The sequence below is a fragment of the Eumetopias jubatus genome, unplaced genomic scaffold, assembly GCF_037043125.1.
Source record: "Eumetopias jubatus isolate StellerSeaLion01/CBP00866 unplaced genomic scaffold, mEumJub1_p1.0 scaffold_10, whole genome shotgun sequence".
In the NCBI taxonomy this organism is placed as follows: domain Eukaryota; kingdom Metazoa; phylum Chordata; class Mammalia; order Carnivora; family Otariidae; genus Eumetopias; species Eumetopias jubatus.
Window position 1 is genome coordinate 99,021,541 of NW_028274816.1, and position 18,730 is coordinate 99,040,270.

Genomic DNA, 18,730 nt, shown 5'->3' on the forward strand with positions numbered 1-18,730 from the left:
GGGCACAGACGGGCACCGTGCCCCTCGGTGCGAGCCCTTTTTCCAGAATCACCGGGACCCAAGCCTCCCTTCCCCCTACAAAGGGCACAATCACCTCCTGCTGCTCACAGCGAGGCAGGATGGCCCCAGACTCCAGCGGCACTGAGGTGGGAGGGGGGAGTTGCAGTTTCCCAGGGATACCGCAGGACCTGGCGTCCCCGGAAATTAAAAAATGCTAGTCCAATTCTGACGGATTGAACTCGGCCACTTCAAAGCTTAAATCCGAGAGACACTCTCCCTCCCCTTGCCCATCCTTCTTCCAAGAAAAGTAGCTGACCTCCAGAATAGGCATCAGTCAGGGCAGTGGGGAAGGGAACACATTTTACAGATAGTTATTCTAAAATGTTGCCATTTCCTCTAAATTCTCAATATGCATGTCTGAGTATTAAGTCGCCACTCTGTTAGGAGGAGGGTGGCTACCCCTGAACCAGTGATGGCTCCAAAATTTCTGTAGGAGGGGTTTTGGGGGGGGTTTGGGGGGGCAGGTGAGCATTTCATTCTGGGAATGAGGGTCTGAAACCAAGAGAATAGCCCTCTATTTACACTGGTATGGGAAAACTTGCCCCATTCCACCTTGACTCAACACAGCCGTCAGTCTAGAAAAAGTAACAACACCGCTTTTCAGAGGTCTGACCCTGTTTGTTCACATGGAGAAGGCACTTAGGATGTTCAAGTTAGCATGCTAAACAATTTTCTTAAAATAGTGTAACTAGCACCCAGTTTACATCCTTAACAGCCCTTTTTACGATCTGTTTTATTTGAGTCCTTGTTTATGGTCTGGCACAAGCTCTAGCACGCAAACTGTAAGAGAGAAGGGTTTTATCTTATTCCCAGCGTCTAGCACATAGTAATGGTTTTTAAACGGAACTGATTCCAAGAATGGCCTTATTTAGGAATGGATCTGTTGTTACAATAAGGTTTCTGAAATCTTTAGCATCAACACAGAATCTCTTTCTCTCACATTTCACAGAAAGCTAGACTTCTTAAAGTGTAAACTTGGGTAAGTCTGAAGTTCCCTTGACTGGCTTGATTTAAATTGAATTAAAATAACTATTTTGCACAAAAAAAACCTTCAAATACTTTTTCAGAAAGTAACCATCTTTCCTTTCTCCACTCTTCCCTTCAAAACAAACAAACTTTGCAACTTTGGAGTGAGTTAAATCATCAGAAATCCAGCCCCAAATTCAGTTTTCATTGACATGAAACACATTCTTTTCTCCTCTTTTTTTTTTAAACATTCTATATGCAGTACATTAATATCTTCTTTTAGAAATTACTTTGGCAACTTAATCCCTAATTCAGGGCATTGATAGAAGTGATTTACAGAAAAGTTCTTCAGTAAAATATTTCATACAAGATATGTATGAGATGCTGACATCTGGGTAATACACCTTATTTGAAAGGCCTAATGGTTTTCAAACACTGTAGCATAATCTCACTTAAGGTCAGAGTTACTCTGTTCCCAAATCCCTGAGACTCTGTTTGAGGGGAGCTCTAAAAGGCTGTGTCCTCTCCTATGTCCACAACAGTGGGAGTGTTCTGATGCAATTTGCTCTCCAAATTTTAAATAAGGGGTCAGAGCCAAGGGCCAGGACTTCAGGAAAAGCCCCAGAAACTCTCTGCACTCAAAAGCAGTTTCAGAGTTTTACATTTCCCAAAGGATGATAGAGCGAACTGTACGTGCCAAAGTCTTCCAAATCCTGCCGGTTGCTTTAAATTATGGCTACACTGGCTGTGGAACCCTCGAGCTCTAATCTCCACATACTTGAATTAAATCCTGTAGCTCCTCTTCGGTTCTGGCATCTGTAATCTCTTCACAGGGTCTATATTCCACAGCTATTTTACCACTTTCTGAAATAAAGTTAACAAGTAGCATATCAAATTTTTCTTGTTCTAAAACTTGCTGTATATAACTGGGATAGCACCCAGTAATTTGACATTCTTTTGATTTTTTAAAAAATATTTTATTTATTTATTCGAGAGAGAGAGTGCACAAGCAGGGGGAACAGGAGAGGGTGAGGGAGAAGCAAGCAACCTGCTGAGTAGGGATCCTGATGAGGGGCTCAATCCCAGGACCCTGGGATCATGACCTGAGCCGAAAGCCGACCTTAACCAAATGAGCCACTCAGATGCCCCAGAGACATTCTTTTGATTTCTAAAAGCAGAAAATAAAAGCATTTTCCCAGAAGTTTTCTCATCTCAAGCTTCAGTTTTTATCATGACTATTTTTTAAAAAGATTTTATTTATTTATTTGAGAGAAAGAACATGAGCAGGGGGGAGGGGCAGAGGGAGAGGGAGAAGCAGACTCCCCACTGAGCAAGGCAGTCCGACATAGGGCTTCATCCCAGGACCCTGGGATCATGACCTGAGCGGAAGGCAGACGCTTAACTGACTAAGCCACCCAGCCATCACTATCATAACTATTTGTGAAAAAATATATATGAAGTTATCAACCATGTGGTTAAAAAAACTTTATGATCTCAGAGATAGGAACTAAGGAATAATGACATAGGAAGTTAAAACTGTGGAAGCAAAAATGTTCAATCATAGTATGATTGAACAGTAAGACATTAGGTAGGGGTAAATTTGAGTTCAAACCTGGAATAGAGACCACTGGACTATGGCTGATACTTCACATTAGAAACAAGGCAAGTATCTACTCCCTGGGAACCAAAATCCCACCAGATACAATGAACAATGCTTTGGAAGGGGGTGGGCAGGGCATGCATTTGAACACTTTATTGGCAGAAACAGGCCCGTGTAACTTAGAGACAATACAATTTACCTTAAGGCAAACTAGAGCTGCAAGACTTTTTAGTCTAAGGAATTTTGAATGTGTACAAGGGCTACCATGGCATATTATGGAGAGGTCAACAACCCAAACGCTTAGTTTGGTTCTTAAAGGTTGTCATTCAGAATTGACAGCTAATGGAGAGTCTACCTGATGACCAGGGAAGTCAGTCTTCACGGGAAGACTTGCCCAGGCTGGAAACCTGAGATCAATCCAGGGTCAACTCTTAAAGCAAATAAGGCCTCTGGGAAACTTAGCTAGGATTTCTTAGTCTTTAAGACTCAAGGTTCTGGAGGCGGAGCAAGATGGCGGAGGAGTAGGAGACCTAGATTTCGTCTGGTCTCAGGAATTCAGCTGAATAGGGATCAAACCATTCTGAACACCTACGAACTCAACAGGAGATCGAACAGGAGAGTAGCAACAACTCTCTGAACAGAGAAGCGACCACTTACTGGAAGGTAGGGCGTGCGGAGAAGTGAATCCGAGGCGATATTCGGGAGGATAGACGGCGGGGGAGGGGACTCCGCCAGCCGCTTCTGGCAAGTGATAGAGCCGCGGAGCACAAAATCGGACCTTTTAGAAGTTGGCTCGGCGGAGGGACGTCGCTGCAGTGGCTAAGCGGGGGGTGGAATCCTCCCGGGACAGTGTGGTCTCAGGACCCTTGGGGTCACAGAGAGACCGGGGGTGCCTGAGTGTACCAGAGCTCCCAGGTATCAGAGCAGGGAAGCCGGCTGCAGAGACGGAGCCGAGGCGCGGGCTCTCAGCTCGGGGTGGCCATAAACTGTGATCTGCGCCCAGTCGGGGCACGGCTCCCCCAGCAGGGACCCAACAAGCAGCAGATCCGGGGAGACTCCCCTTCCTTCCCGGGGAGGAGCGGTGCGGGAACGCACTGCAGGGATCTGCTGGGTTTGGAGACTCCGAGCGGGGTCGGGTGCCAGAGATAGCAACGCTCGATCACAGGCCGGGTGAGCACGGAGTGCGGCCGGAGACCGGGGACACGGAAGTGACTGCTTTTCTCTGGGGGCGCACTGAGGAGCGGGGCCCTGAGTTCTCAGCTCCTCCAAGTGGAGATTGGGAGGCCACCATTTCTGCCCTGGTCCTCCAAAGCTGTACCGAGAGCTTGCAGGGAACAAAAGCTCCTGAGAGCAAACCGGACCAGCTTCCTTAGCCCGGACCGACAAGGACGGGGCAATTCCGCCTCCGGCAAAGACATTTGGAAACCACAGCAACAGGCCCCTCCCCCAGAAGATCAGCACAAACAGCCAGCAAGCCAAGACCAAGTTGATCGATCAAGGAGAATAGGAGAACTCCAGCGCTAGGGGAATACTGCACATAGATTCATGGCTTTTTTTTTTTTTTTACCATGATTCATTATTTCATCAAAGTTAATTTTTGTTGACTGGTTTTTTCTATTTTTCTTTTTCCCTTTTTCAACCAACATCTTATAAATCCCTTTTTTTAAAAAACAAAAAAAACATTTTTTATTTTTCATTTTTAGAGTCATATTGTATCCCTTCATAGTAGTTACCCTTATTTTTGGCATATATATATAAGTTGTTCTCTCTTTAAAATTTTGAGGTACAGTTTCTTCTAACAGATCAAAATATACCCTAAATCACTAGTGTATGGCTTTGTTCTAGTCTCCTGCCTGATCACATTCTCTCCCTTTTTCCTTTTTTTTTTTTTCTTAAATCTTTCTTTTTTCAAACAACTTATCTTACCAAGTCCTTTTATAAAATCTTTTATAATTTTCATCTTTACAGTCATCTTCCATCCCTTCATTGTATCAACCCTTATTTTGTACATATATGTCTTTCTTCCTTTAAAATTTTAGGAGGCACTTTTTTCTAACAGACCAAAATACGCCCAAAATCTAGTGTGTGGCACTGATTTATGCACTAGCCTGATCATATTTGATCATATTCTGCCTCTTTTGTATTATCTTGTTTTTGTTTTTGTTTTTTTTTCTTTTTCTCTTTCTTTTTTCTTTCTTTCCCTTTCTTTTCCCCTGGTTTCAGGTCTTTTCTGGTTTGTATACAGTATATTTGCTGGGGACGTTGTAAACCTGTTAGCATTTTGTTCTCTTATTCATCTATTCTCCTCTGGACAAAATGACAAGATGAAAAAAATCACTTCAGCAAAAAGAACAAGAGGTAGTACCGTCAGACAGGGACCTACTCAATACGGACATTAGTACGATGTCGGACCTAGAGTTCAGAATCATGACTTTAAAGATACTAGCTGGGCTTGAAAAAAGCGTGGAAGTTATTAGAGAAACCCTTTCTGGAGAAATAAAAGAACTAAAATCTAACCAAATCGAAATCAAAAAGGCTACTGATGAGGTGCAATCAAAAATGGGGGCACTAAATGCTAGGATAAATGAGGCAGAAGAGAGAATCAGCGATATAGAAGACTAAATGATGGAAAATAAAGAGGCTGAGAAAAAGAGAGAGAAACAACTACAGGATCACGAGGGCAGAATTCGAGAGATAAGTGATATGATAAGACGAAACAACATTAGAATAATTGGGATCCCAGAAGAAGAAGAGAGAGAGAGAGGGGCAGAAGGTATATTGGAGCAAATTATAGCAGAGAACTTCCCTAATGTGAGGAAGGAAACAGGCATTAAAATCCAGGAGGCACAGAGAACCCCTCTCAAAATCAATAATAATAGGTCAACACCCCGACATCTAATAGTAAAACTTACGAGTCTCAGGGACAAGGAGAAAATCCTGAAAGCAGCTCGGGAGAAGAGATATGTAACCTACAATGATAGAAACATTAGATTGGCAACAGACCTATCCACAGAGACCTGGCAGGCCAGAAAGGACTGGCAAGATATCTTCAGAGCACTAAACGAGAAAAATATGCAGCCAAGAATACTATATCCAGCTAGGCTATCATTGAAAATAGAAGGAGAGATAAAAAGCTTCCAGAACAAACAAAAACTAAAGGAATTTGCAAACACGAAACCAGCCCTCCAAGAAATATTGAGAGGGGTCCTCTAAGCAAAGAGAGAACCTAAAAGCAGCAAAGAGCAGAAACGAACACAGACAACAGACAGTTAACAGTCACCTTACAGGTAATACAATGGCACTAAATTCATACCTTTCAATAGTTACCCTGAATGTAAATGGGCTAAATGCCCCAATCAAAAGACACAGGCTATCAGATTGGATTAAAAAACAAGACCCATCCATATGCTGTCTGCAAGAGACTCATTTTAGACCCAAAGACACCCCCAGATTGAAAGTGAGGGGGTGGAAAACCATTTACCATGCTAATGGACACCAAAAGAAAGCTGGGGTGGCAATCCTTATATCAGACAAACTAGATTTTAAAACAAAGACTGTAATAAGAGATGAGGAAGGACACTATATCCTACTTAAAGGGTCTATCCAACAAGAAGATCTAACAATTGTAAATATCTATGCCCCGAACATGGGAGTGGCCAATTATATAAGGCAATTAATAACAAAAGCAAAGAAACACATTGACAACAATACAATAATAGTGGGGGACTTTAACACCCCCCTGACTGAAATGGACAGATCATCTAAGCAAAAGATCAACAAGGAAATAAAGACTTTAAATGACACACTGGACCAAATGGACTTCACAGACATATTCAGAACATTCCATCCCAAAGCAACGGAATACACATTCTTCTCTAGTGCCCATGGAACATTCTCCAGAATTGATCACATCCTAGGTCACAAATCAGGTCTCAATCGGTACCAAAAGATTGGGATCATTCCCTGCATATTTTCAGACCACAATGCTTTGAAACTAGAACTCAATCACAAGAGGAAAGTCGGAAAGAACTCAAATACACGGAGGCTAAAGAGCATCCTACTAAAGAATGAATGGGTCAACCAAGAAATTAAAGAAGAATTAAAAAAATTCATGGAAACCAATGAAAATGAAAACACAACTGTCCAAAATCTTTGGGATACAGCAAAGGCAGTCCTGAGAGGAAAGTATATAGCAATACAAGCCTTTCTCAAGAAACAAGAAAGGTCTCAAATACACAACCTAACCCTACACCTAAAGGAGCTGGAGAAAGAACAGCAAATAAAGCCTAAACCCAGCAGGAGAAGAGAAATCATAAAGATCAGAGCAGAAATCAATAAACTAGAAACCAAAAGAACAGTAGAACAGATCCACGAAACTAGGAGCTGGTTCTTTGAAAGAATTAACAAGATTGATAAACCCCTGGCCAGACTGATCCAAAAGAAAAGAGAAATGACCCAAATCAACAAAATCATGAATGAAAGAGGAGAGATCACAACCAACACCAAAGAAATACAAACAATTATAAGAACATATTATGAGCAACTCTATGCCAGCAAATTAGATAACCTGGAAGAAATGGGTGAATTCCTAGAGATGTATCAACTACCAAAATTGAACCAGGAAGAAATAGAAAACCTGAACAGACCTATAACCACTAAGGAAATTGAAACAGTCATCAAAAATCTCCCAACAAACAAAAGCCCAGGGCCAGATGGCTTCCCAGGGGAATTCTATCAGACATTTCAAGAAGAATTAATACCTATTCTCCTGAAACTGTTCCAAAAAATAGAAATGGAAGGGAAACTTCCAAACTCATTTTATGAGGCCAGCATTACCTTGATCCCAAAACCAGACAAAGACCCCATCAAAAAAGAGAATTACAGACCAATATCCTTGATGAACATGGATGCAAAAATTCACACCAAAATACTAGCCAGTAGGATCCAACAGTACATTAAAAGGATTATTCACCACGACCAAGTGGGATTTATTCCTGGGCTGCAAGGCTGGTTCAACATCCGCAAATCAATCAACGTGATACAATACATTAACAAAAGAAAGAACAAGAATCATATGATCCTCTCAAGAGATGCAGAAAAAGCATTTGACAAAGTACAGCATTCTTTCTTGATCAAAACTCTTCAGAGTATAGGGATAGAGGGTACATACCTCAATATCATAAAAGCCATCTATGAAAAACCTACAGCGAATATCATTCTCAATGGGGAAAGGCTGAGAGCTTTTCCCCTAAGGTCAGGAACGCGGCAGGGATGTCCACTCTCACCACTGCTATTCAACATAGTATTAGAAGTCCTAGCCACAGCAATCAGACAACAAAAAGAAATCAAAGGCATCCAAATCGGCAAAGAGGAAGTCAAACTCTCACTCTTTGCAGATGATATGATACTGTATGTGGAAAACCCAAAAGACTCCACCCCAAAACTGCTAGAACTCATACAGGAATTCAGTAAAGTAGCAGGATATAAAATCAATGCACAGAAATCAGTGGCATTCCTATACACCAACAACAAGACAGAAGAGAGACAAATCAAGGAGTCGATCCCATTCACAACTGCACCCAAAACCATAAGATACCTAGGAATAAATTGAACCAAAGAGGCAAAGGATTTGTACTCAGAAAACTATAAAATACTCATGAAAGAAATTGAAGAAGACACAAAGAAATGGAAAAACGTTCCATGCTCATGGATTGGGAGAATCAACATTGTGAAGATGTCAATGCTACCTAGAGCAATCTACACATTCAATGCAATCCCCATCAAAATACCATCCACTTTTTTCAAAGAAATGGAACAAATAATCCTAAAATTTGTATGGAACCAGAAGAGACCCAGAATAGCCAGAGGAATACTGAAAAAGAAAAGCAAAGCTGGCGGCATCACAATTCCGGACTTCCAGCTCTATTACAAAGCTGTCATCATCAAGACAATATGGTATTGGCACAAAAACAGACACATCGATCAATGGAACAGAATCGAGAGCCCAGAAATGGACCCTCAACTCTATGGTCAACTTATCTTTGACAAAGCAGGAAAGAATGTCCAATGGAAAAGAGACAGTCTCTTCAACAAATGGTGTTGGGAAAATCGGACAGCCACATGCAGAAGAATGAAACTGGACCATTTCCTTACAGCACACACAAAAATAGACTCCAAATGGTTGAAAGACCTAAACGTGAGACAGGAGTCCATCCAAATCCTAAAGGAGAACACAGGTAGCAGCCTTTTCGACCTTAGCCGCAGCAACTTCTTCCTAGAAACATCGCCAAAGGCACGGGAAGCCAGGGCAAAAATGAACTATTGGGATTTCATCAAGATAAAAAGCTTTTGCACAGCAAAAGAAACAGTCCACAAAACCAAAAGATAACCAACAGAATGGGAGAAAATATTTGCAAATGACATATCAGATAAAGGGCTAGTATCCAAAATCTATAAAGAACTTATCAAACTCAACACCCAAAGAACAAATAATCCAATCAAGAAATGGGCAGAAGACATGAACAGACATTTCTCCAAAGAAGACATCCAAATGGCCAACAGGCACATGAAAAAGTGCTCAACATCGCTCGGCATCAGGGAAATCCAAATCAAAACCTCAATGAGATACCACCTCACACCCGTCAGAATGGCTAAAATTAACAAGTCAGGGAACGACAGATGTTGGCGGGGATGTGGAGAAAGGGGAACCCTCCTACACTGTTGGTGGGAATGCAAGCTGGTGCAACCCCTCTGGAAAACAGTATGGAGGTTCCTCAAACAGTTGAAATTAGAGCTACCGTTCGATCCAGCAATTGCACTACTGGGTATTTACCACAAAGATACAAATGTAGGGACCCGAAGGGGTACGTGTACCCCAATGTTTATAGCAGCAATGTCCACCATAGCCAAACTGTGGAAAGAGCCAAGATGCCCATCGACAGATGAATGGATAAAGAAGAAGTGATATATATACACCATGGAATATTATGCAGCCATCAAAAGGAATGAGATCTTGCCATTTGCAACGACGTGGATGGAACTGGAGGGTGTTATGCTGAGTGAAATAAGTCAATCAGAGAAAGACATGTATCACATGACCTCACTGATATGAGGAATTCTTAATCTCAGGAAAGAAACTGAGTGTTACTGGAGTGGTTGGGGGTGGGAGGGATGGGGTGGCTGGGTGATAGACATTGGGGAGGGTATGTGCTACGGTGAGCGCTGTGAATTGTGCAAGACTGTTGAATCACAGTTCTGTACTTCTGAAACAAATAACGCAACATATTTTAAGAAAAAAGAAAAAGAAGAAGATAACAGGAGAGGAAGAAAAGGGGAGTATGTCAGAGGGGGAGACGAACCATGAGAGATGATGGACTCTGAAAAACAAACTGAGGGTTTTAGAGGGGAGGGGGGTAGGGGGATGGGTTAGCCTGGTGATGGGTATTGAGGAGGACACGTTCTGCATGGAGCAATGGGTGTTATGCACAAACAATGAATCATGGAACACTGCACCAAAAACTAATGATGTAATATATGGTGATTAACACAACAATAAAAAAATTTTAAAAAAAAGGACTCAAGGTTCTTAGGGAGGGGAGCAACTGTTTGGGGACTCTCTACTAATTATAAAATTTCCAGAAAAAAAGGCACCTGGGTAGCTCAGTCGGTTGAGTGTCCCACTCTTGATTTCGGCTCAGGTTATGATCTCAGGATTGTGAGATCAAGCCCTGCATGGGGCACCATGCTGGGTGTGGAGCGTACTTAAGATTCTCTCTCTCTCTCTCTCTCCCTCTTCCTCTCCTCCTCCCCTGTCTCCCTCTGCCTCCCTCTTTTACATAAAATAAAATAAAATAAAATAAAATAAAATAAAATAAAATAAAATAAAATAAAATAAATTTCCTTCGAGCCTGGATTGATTCTCTCTCTCCCTCTCCCTCTACTCCTCCCCTGCCTCCCTCTTTTATTTAAAATAAAAGAATATTTTAAAAAAATAAAAATTCCTTTGAGCACAGCCTGTAACATTCATACCACTGTAGAACTCCATAGGGAATACAATCAACATTATTCAGTAGGATGGCCACTTTCAAGGTTCACAAAAATGTAGCTGATCATTACATAAGAATCATGGTCACCCAATATGTCAGTGCCAGAAACAAAAACTGAAACTGAGTTGATTCCAAAAGCATAATCTAATAAATTCTCCAACAGGAAAATAATAATGATATGTTAACATATTTTGTCTGCTTACCACGTTTCAGAGATAGTTCTAAGCTTTTTATATTCATCATCTCATTTATTCTTACTATACCTCCCATGAGGTAAGCTGAATTATTAACCTTATTGTGCAGATAAAGAAATTGCAGCTTAGAGAGACTAAATACCTTCAAATTTGACTATAAAACCTAAAATTGCATCAGAAATCTAAGAGACAGAGTTAGGACTCAACAACAGATGTCTAAAGTTTATAATCACTATACTACTTTGTGTTATGGGCAAGCAATCAAGAAACACTGGGTCAAGCACTTTCTATGTGGAGGCAAGTCACTGTATATCTATACCCTGGGGACAATAATACTTACTGTCATTTTTCCTCACAAATGCTACGAAGAACAAATTTGAGACTGCTGCTTAGAAAGCATTTGGTGAATAAAAGAATGTGAAGTGTTTTCATCCAACTAACTTCTCAAAATGAGTTTATTTGCTCATGGAAACTGAAGTTCTTTAAGGACAATAAGAAAGAAAGAGAAAGAAATCAAGAGAGAAATAAAGAGAAGAAAAGAAAGAGAAAGAAAGAAAGAAAGAAAGAAAGAAAGAAGGAAGGAAGGAAGGAAGGAAGGAAGGAAGGAAGGAAGGAAGGAAGGAAGGAAAGAAAGAAAGAAAGAAAGAAAGAAAGAAAGAAAGAAAGAAAGAAAGAAAGAAAGAAAGAAAGAAAGAAGGAAAGAAAGAAGAAAGAAAGAAAGAGAAAGAAAGAAAGAGAAAGAAAGAAAGAGAAAGAAAGAAAGAAAGAAAGAAAGAAAGAAAGAAAGAAAGAAAGAAAGAAAGAAAGAAAGAAAGAAAGAAAGAAAAGAAAGAAAGAAGTAAAGGACAATCAAGAAAGTCTTACCTAAAACCACAATCAACAGTTTCTGGAATGCATCTGACACAGCCTTCTGAATAGCAAGCTTCTGGGTTGTTTTCCTTTTCATCAGAACTGATAATGGCCCTCAATTCAACCAAAACAAATGGATTTAAAATACCTAGCTGAATGATAACTGATTTTTATGTTATATATTTAAATATGAAAGTGCATCGATGATTCTTAGATCATTATCTTAGCAACTAAGGGCAGGCACAACACAAGCACTTGGTGGAATGGCTCTGCTGTAGGTATATCCTGGCCGGGCACAACTGTACTGCCCTGATCTACCCCAGAAGTTCCTGAAGTACCAGAAGGGAGATGCAAGCCAAGAAGGTGGCACAAATCTCACATCACTCACAGATTTCAAATGGACAAGTTGAAACTATAATCCTACAGACCCGGCCTATTCTCCTGGGCATCAAGGGCTGGAATCACAGAGTGAGAAAGATTTGGTGGTAGCACACATGACCTGGTCTTTTCCTGAGCATCACCCATGGGAACCTACTCCCCTCCATTTGCTAACAGCCCTGCCTCTGCCTTAAAACCCTAAGCCTAAGTGCTACGGACTCTGGGAAAAACCAGTACCAATTGGAATACCTTTTCTAGGAATCTATATTTGATTCTTTACACACCAGCCCTTTATAGGAGGCAAAGGACTGAACATTTACACAAGAGTTTATTTAAATCTTTAGATGATGATTTTGCTGGGATCATTGAAGGCTACAAGAGATCTGTATTTAAAGGACTATCTTAGCACAAGGCAAATTCTTCTTCTTCTTTTTTTTTTTTAGCACAGGGCAGATTCTTAACCAAAAATGGGAAAAACATTACTTCCCTCTTCCTAAACTTCCTGGCAGAAAGTCAGTTTTAGAATTTTAAAGCTAAGTTCTTTTAGGTATTGTGTATGATAAAAACCTGTATTGTACGGTAGAAAAGCTCTGCCCAGGGTTTTAGTAGCTCAGCAAGGGGAGGGCTTGATGATATATCTGAAAAGATGAGTTTCAGAAAGAAAGAGAGATTCTACCTCCACTCCACTCCACCCCCACCGTAAACAGACCTTCTTCCAGCTTCTCCAAAGGCTCCTCGGCCATGCCAACTCCAGGACTCCTGCACTCATAGGATGGCAACACCACCTCTAAAGCACAGAAGAATTTCAGGCTCTGCTTCTGAAGTGGTACCATAGCATCTTTATTTTCTCTTTCTTCGAGGTCAGAAAGATCCTGAAGCTGTTAGGATTTTAAATTAAAGGTCCTTCCTAGGATCTCAACATAGACTTCAAGATGTTTTGTTATTAGAAATAAAAACTAAACTCCAGTAAACCCAGCTAACAGTTGAGGTCCTATAGCTTCAAAATCAAGTAAGACTTGCAAATGAATTATTAAATACAGAAAACTAGTTTTTTTTAATCTATACCCTACAAATACTGGCGAAAATTATGGACATCACTACCCAAGTCATTGAAAGTATTATTAATTCTAGGTGGCAGGCCGATGCCCAGGTCCTTCCACTTAGAAGCCTCTCACATCTTCTCCCCACACCCACTTCTCTCCTCTCTGAAGTCCAGGATTTCAATGTTGAAATGAGTCTGATTAGCCAAAGAAAATCTATAAAGTTTACCTTGATGATCCTTTCTGACCATCCATTGAAACCAAAATAATAATTTGCCAATTCTTGGCACTGGGAGCTATTTAGGGCAAGGGCCTGATGTTGAACTGCTTTATGTTTGGTGCCAAGACGAACCTAAAGACATAAGAGAGAGACTGAAAAATAGCACAACCCGCCACAGAGGCTTATTTTGGGTACACCTGCGGTTGATCAGTACCTACTTCAGAGACTGGCTGTGAAGATTAAAAAGGAAACATCACTGTAAGCAATGAGCTCATAGTAAGCCCTAAATAAATGGTATTCATTATTTTTAAGGTACGGTCCTTTTCTGCATCATTTCCAGGGCTTCTGATTGAATTGGAAGATTTCCCTGACCTCTCGTGGTGAGAGTGATGATGAAAGCAACTAAGGAAGCCCTCCAGAAGCAAATTATGTAGGTGAGCAAAGGAAATTGTTTTTGTTTTCCCATCCTGTAGCTCCTGTTTGAGAATACGACCTGCAGAGCAGACAAGATGGACGACACGGAGGTAGGACCTTAATCTGCAGCACCCTCCTCCCCAAGTTACTAACCTGTTAGAACAAGGAATATACATACCTCTATAAATTTTATAAGCAACTAAACAACTAGAGGTTCATTTGCATTAATAAGCTTCTTTGAGAATGCAAGTACTTCCAGTCTAACTTACGCTCTATGGTGAATTTCTTAAATGTTCTATCTTAAATGTCTACTTCAACTCTAAGCAGGGTGTAGTATGGTAATATATTCATAAAGATTCAAATAATGCAAATGAAGTCACAGCACTATTAATTCTTTATTGATTTGTTCGTGCATCTTCCTCTATCACTAGTTTATAAGCTCCTTACGTGCTTGAAGGAACCATCTCTTACTCTTTTCTCATTCCTAAAACCGAGCACATTCTGTTGTTGATTGAGTGAACAAATGAAAGAACGAGTGATAAGAAAATAAAATTACTTTCTCCAGCTGAAGCTGCATGCTGGGAAGAAGAAATGAAGATGAACTTGTAAATGTTGAGTGCTGCAGGGGAGGCTAATGGCGAGGCAGAGTGGAGCTGTTCTGGACAAGAAGGAAGCCTCAGAAGGGCCCCGAGCCTCTCCGTCAGAGAAATAGTTGTCACCTTGGGAAAGCTTGCCAGTTCCTGCTGCCAACCATTTTCCTTCATGCTACTGAAAAAAACTCTCTCAAATGCCTTAGGCCTTTCCTTGATTTATTTTATTTAAGACATTATTCTTTTTCCTGTATTTAAAAAGGCAAACAACAACAACAACAAACCCAACCAGGAACTATATGTAGTTGCCAAAGTAGAAAAGAACATATAAGTAAACTGGATAACAAATTTGGAAAGCAGGGGTAGTAACCCAAGGTTCTGTGTTAAATAAAGAAAAGAGATCTAATATGAATACGCTCTGCTGTCAACTATATATTGACTTGTAGAACATTTCCTTCATCACTCTCAGTAATCTCAAAACCTAAATTTACGAAATGATCTTAATGTCCAATGAGAGACAAAAACCTCATTTCTTACAACTGATACAAAGTAATTGTTTCATAATCTATAATATCTGAGGGGCTAGGTGAACTTTTCACAGGCTAGAAACAGGCAGACCATAGTTTGCAAACTAAAGAATGTCTGACAGGTCATCATTTCAATCACAGGGAGTGAAGCCAAGATTGAAGAGGGTGTTGAACAAGTAGGTAGTATACCTAGAGTCACATCTGAGCAGAGTTCTCAGATTCAATCAAGGTTAAATCAATAAGGAAAGGCATATGATAAGAACAGGCAGCCCCGTGGGGAGCCTGGGTGGCTCAGTCGATTAAGCATCTGCCTTCAGCTCGGGTCACGATCCCAGGGTCCTGGGATCAAGCCCCACGTTGGGCTCTCTGCTCGGCGGGGAGCCTGCTTCTCCCTCTCCCTGCCGCTCCCCCTGCTTGTACACTCTCTCTCTCTGTCAAAGAAATAAATAAAATCTTATAAAAAAAAGAATAGGCAGCCCGTCAGTGTGAAGTAGCCAGATTAAGAAGCCAGTTAGAGAAGGTTGATAAAGACATACAATTACAAAGTGAAAGGTTTGGAAATCTAAGTCTCACTCACTTATTCAGAGGAAATGACATGGTCCTTGATAAAGAAATGGTGATTGAACTGAGGCACATACAGAAATATAATTCTGGGGCTCTGGGAAAGTAAAATGGACAGCATGGTTAGTATGGAATAAAGTTCCTGTAGTGCATTAAAGAATGTTTTAACCATTTCCTGGGAATTGAAGGGAGTCCTGAATAGGCAGTTTGAGACTGATGATGATAATGACGATGAAGCATCCTTTATAAATACAACAGATGAAAGAATTTGTCATTTTATTTTTTTAAAGATTTTATTTATTTATTTGAGAGAGAGAATGAGAGATAGAGAGCACAAGAGCGAAGAGGAAGAGGGAGAAGCAGACTCCCCGCTGAGCAGGGAGCCAGATGGGGATCATGACCTGAGGCGAAGGCAGATGCTCAACCGACTGAGCCACCCAGGCGCCCCTAGAGTTTGTCATTTTAAATCCGCATAATAGTAAATATAAGCAAGGCTCTTCCTGTTAAGATTTCTTAAATTAAGGGGCAGGATAAAATGCCACGGGATTTAACAACAGTAAGTTGGGGTTTGGAATCTCTAGCTTCCAGTTATTATCATGAACCTTAAGTAAGTCACTTAACTACCTACAGTTCGAGTTTCTTCGTCTAAAAAAAGAAAACAAACAAAAACCCAGGGAGACCGGAGGATCGATGTAGCAATGCATCTGAAAGGATTCCGTAAATCAGAGTGCTGCACAAATGCTAGTCTATTATAACGGAATTCAGCACTCCGTCCCAGTGGAGTTAGGAATTTCCTATTTGGACCCACCTTCACTGGAGAATTCTGAAAAAGATGCTTCTCGTGGCATGCCGTTTGAGCTCTGTGAGCATCCCTTGCTGAATAAAACTTGATGATGGCATAGAAACCAGGACGGGCAACTGCAGCGTTTGGGAAGACGCGGACCGAATACAGAAGGCCAAACTGGGAGAAAACTGTGAACAGAGAATGCTGTGGGGTGGTCCCACGCCAAGTAAGTGCATGAAATTTCACGTCCAGAAACCAAAACTGCCCGTTCCCTTATATTCCCTAAACCCTTCTGCACATACAACCCCAAGCACTTCTCATTTCATGAACAGGTCTCCCTCTGACATCCTAAGATTCGAGAAGCATTAGAAGGCAACATGTGCAGGCTGTTGAGAGTTACCTCTCAGAAATCCGTTGGGGCTGACAAGACTGCTGAGGTCCCCTCTAGAAATAAGATTCCTCTCCGCGGAGACTACCAGGCGCGTGAGATGCCAAGGCCAGACTCCAGGGCTCCCAGTCACGGGGGGTGTGAGGGGGACATACGGCGTTCTCCTCCCTCCCTCCCTCCCTGACTCGGCTCACGGGCAAAGCCTCGGCCGTGGGCCCAGAACTCAGCTCCCACACCAGCAAGGTTTTGTCGCTTCCGTTGGGAACCGCTAACGAGACCAATCCCGTCATCCTACCACCACTGCGCGTGCGCGGCTAAATTCAAGTACCAGTGCGCCTGCGCAAGGCGCGCCCGCGCTTTTTAAAAAAGGGCTCGTGCGAGGGGCGGGACCAGCCCAGCGCGAGTGGGGCGAGGGCTGTTCCCGGCCCCTCCCACTCTGGGCGGGTCTCTGACTACCCCTCCCGCAGCCCCACCACCTCGAAGTCGTGTTTAGTGCTTCTCTTTAAGTGTATTTTTAGGATAGAGTCCAAAGGCTGAGCTTACAGGATCCTAGGGTACGGATATCTTTAGAGCAGCCGGCTTCAAAATCCTTAAAAAGTGTTCCTTGATTTTCCTACGTAATTTTGGTGAATTGCTTAAGTGTGCTTGTTGGGATGAGAGGATGTGGGAGTTTGGCAGGCAGGGTGAGAAGGAGGTACAAATTTGGAAAAAATCAGAGTGAGTCCAAGTAGGGCACCAACACTGGAGTTCATGGTGCCCTTGCAAAAGGGCCGTTCTAAGCACCCAGTCAGCTATTTTGAGGACTAACACACTAAGAGGGAAAACAGGTCCTAATGATCCTTATTTTAATTCTAGAAAGCCTGAGCCAGAAGGGACCTTACAAAACATCTCTTGAGGTTTCTAAACAATGGTCTTCAGACTGGTGCTGGTCTGTTAGGAAGTTTTCACCAGTCCTTGGCAAAACAAGAAAAGGATAATATAATCAGGGTTTAAAATTTTTTTTCATAAAACAAAATCTATTCCATTTTATTATGCTACAAATATGACCTTCATTTTCTTTCTTTTTAAATTTATTTTTTATTATTTATTTTTAAAATATTTTATTTGAGAAAGCAAGAGAGAGAGCACAAGCTGGGGGAAGGGGTAGAAGGAGAAGGAGAAGCAGACTCCCTGCTGAGCCGGGAGCCTGATGGGAGACTCGATCCCAGGAGCCCCCAAGATCATGACTGAGCCCAAGGCAGACACTTAACCAACGGAGCCACCCAGGCGCTCCAATGACGTTCATTTCTCATGTTAAAAATTGTTTTACGATAGCTGTTTTGATTAATACTTACTTGGGTATTAAAATAAAAAGTTGGGAATCTTAATACGGTGTTAGCTTTTTTGACGTTTTAGTGGTCCGTGAGATCTAAAAGTTAAGGCTCAGAAGTAGGGACATCCGTGGCCCAAGTGGGACAGTTTAGTCAAACAGTGCTGATGGTAGCTATGTGCAGGACATTTCTCCAACGGCCCCTTTTCTGTTTTGCATTGTCCTTATGCGGGTTTTTGTCCACATCAGCACCTTCAGATCCCAAACAGAGATGCCTTTTTTTTTTTAACATCTAGATTTTAGCCCATTCTCTGAAACCACCCAAATCATTGGCACCTGGCACCATCTATTGGCCCCAACACCACTTTCTCCACCTCGATATCCAAGACCCTTAGCCCCACCCATTACCTACCTCTGAACTTTCTCTTTTACTTTGAATATAGTTGGCTTTGGAGGAATAACTGGGATCCTGATGCTGTTTCAAACCAAAAGTTGTAGATTTTATTACCCATTTCATTATCCATTGTATTCATTGTATGTATCCACTCATTGTACCCATTAATTGTGTATGTCTCTGGGTAGATTATGAACACCTCAGGAACAATAGTTATGGTTTATTTTCCTTCTTCTAGTACCTACCACACTCCTACGAGATTAGGTATTCAGATATATCTGGAATTAAAAATGAATTAACTCAACACATTCTTTGCACAAGGAATGCTTTAATAATTCCCAAAATATAACAACTCCTTCACTGTGGTCTTCTTGGTTTGCAATGACAGTCAGGAACCAGAGGCCTAGGCCC

At 41.5% G+C, this 18,730-nt stretch overlaps 1 protein-coding gene and 1 long non-coding RNA gene across 2 annotated transcripts; one reads left to right on the plus strand and one right to left on the minus strand.

The window, feature by feature from the left end:
* Positions 1-214: 214 nt before the first annotated feature.
* Positions 215-16,906, minus strand: LOC114204086 (RAD52 motif-containing protein 1-like). Its single transcript, XM_088027277.1, has 7 exons — positions 16,811-16,906; positions 16,253-16,432; positions 13,362-13,484; positions 12,802-12,970; positions 11,730-11,828; positions 1,805-1,890; positions 215-316 (listed from the first exon to the last, which is right to left on the minus strand). The coding sequence occupies exons 1-7, from the start codon at positions 16,904-16,906 to the stop codon at positions 215-217; spliced, it is 855 nt and encodes a 284-aa protein (XP_087883403.1).
* Positions 12,854-14,557, plus strand: LOC114204087 (uncharacterized). Its single transcript, XR_015769107.1, has 2 exons — positions 12,854-13,786; positions 14,332-14,557. It is a non-coding gene; the product is annotated as an uncharacterized LOC114204087 (long non-coding RNA).
* Positions 16,907-18,730: the final 1,824 nt, after the last annotated feature.

Bases quoted from the DNA above. Each gene is read 5' to 3' on its own strand.
- LOC114204086 (XM_088027277.1), bottom strand. From the start codon at position 16,906: ATGACGGGATTGGTCTCGTTAGCGGTTCCCAACGGAAGCGACAAAACC. The intron at 12,971-13,361 runs GTAAACTTTATA...AAATCCTAACAG, and splicing joins GGTCAGAAAGGATCATCAAG to CTTCAGGATCTTTCTGACCT. The intron at 317-1,804 runs GTATGTGGAGAT...CCTATTCTGGAG, and splicing joins AGCTACAGGATTTAATTCAA to GTCAGCTACTTTTCTTGGAA.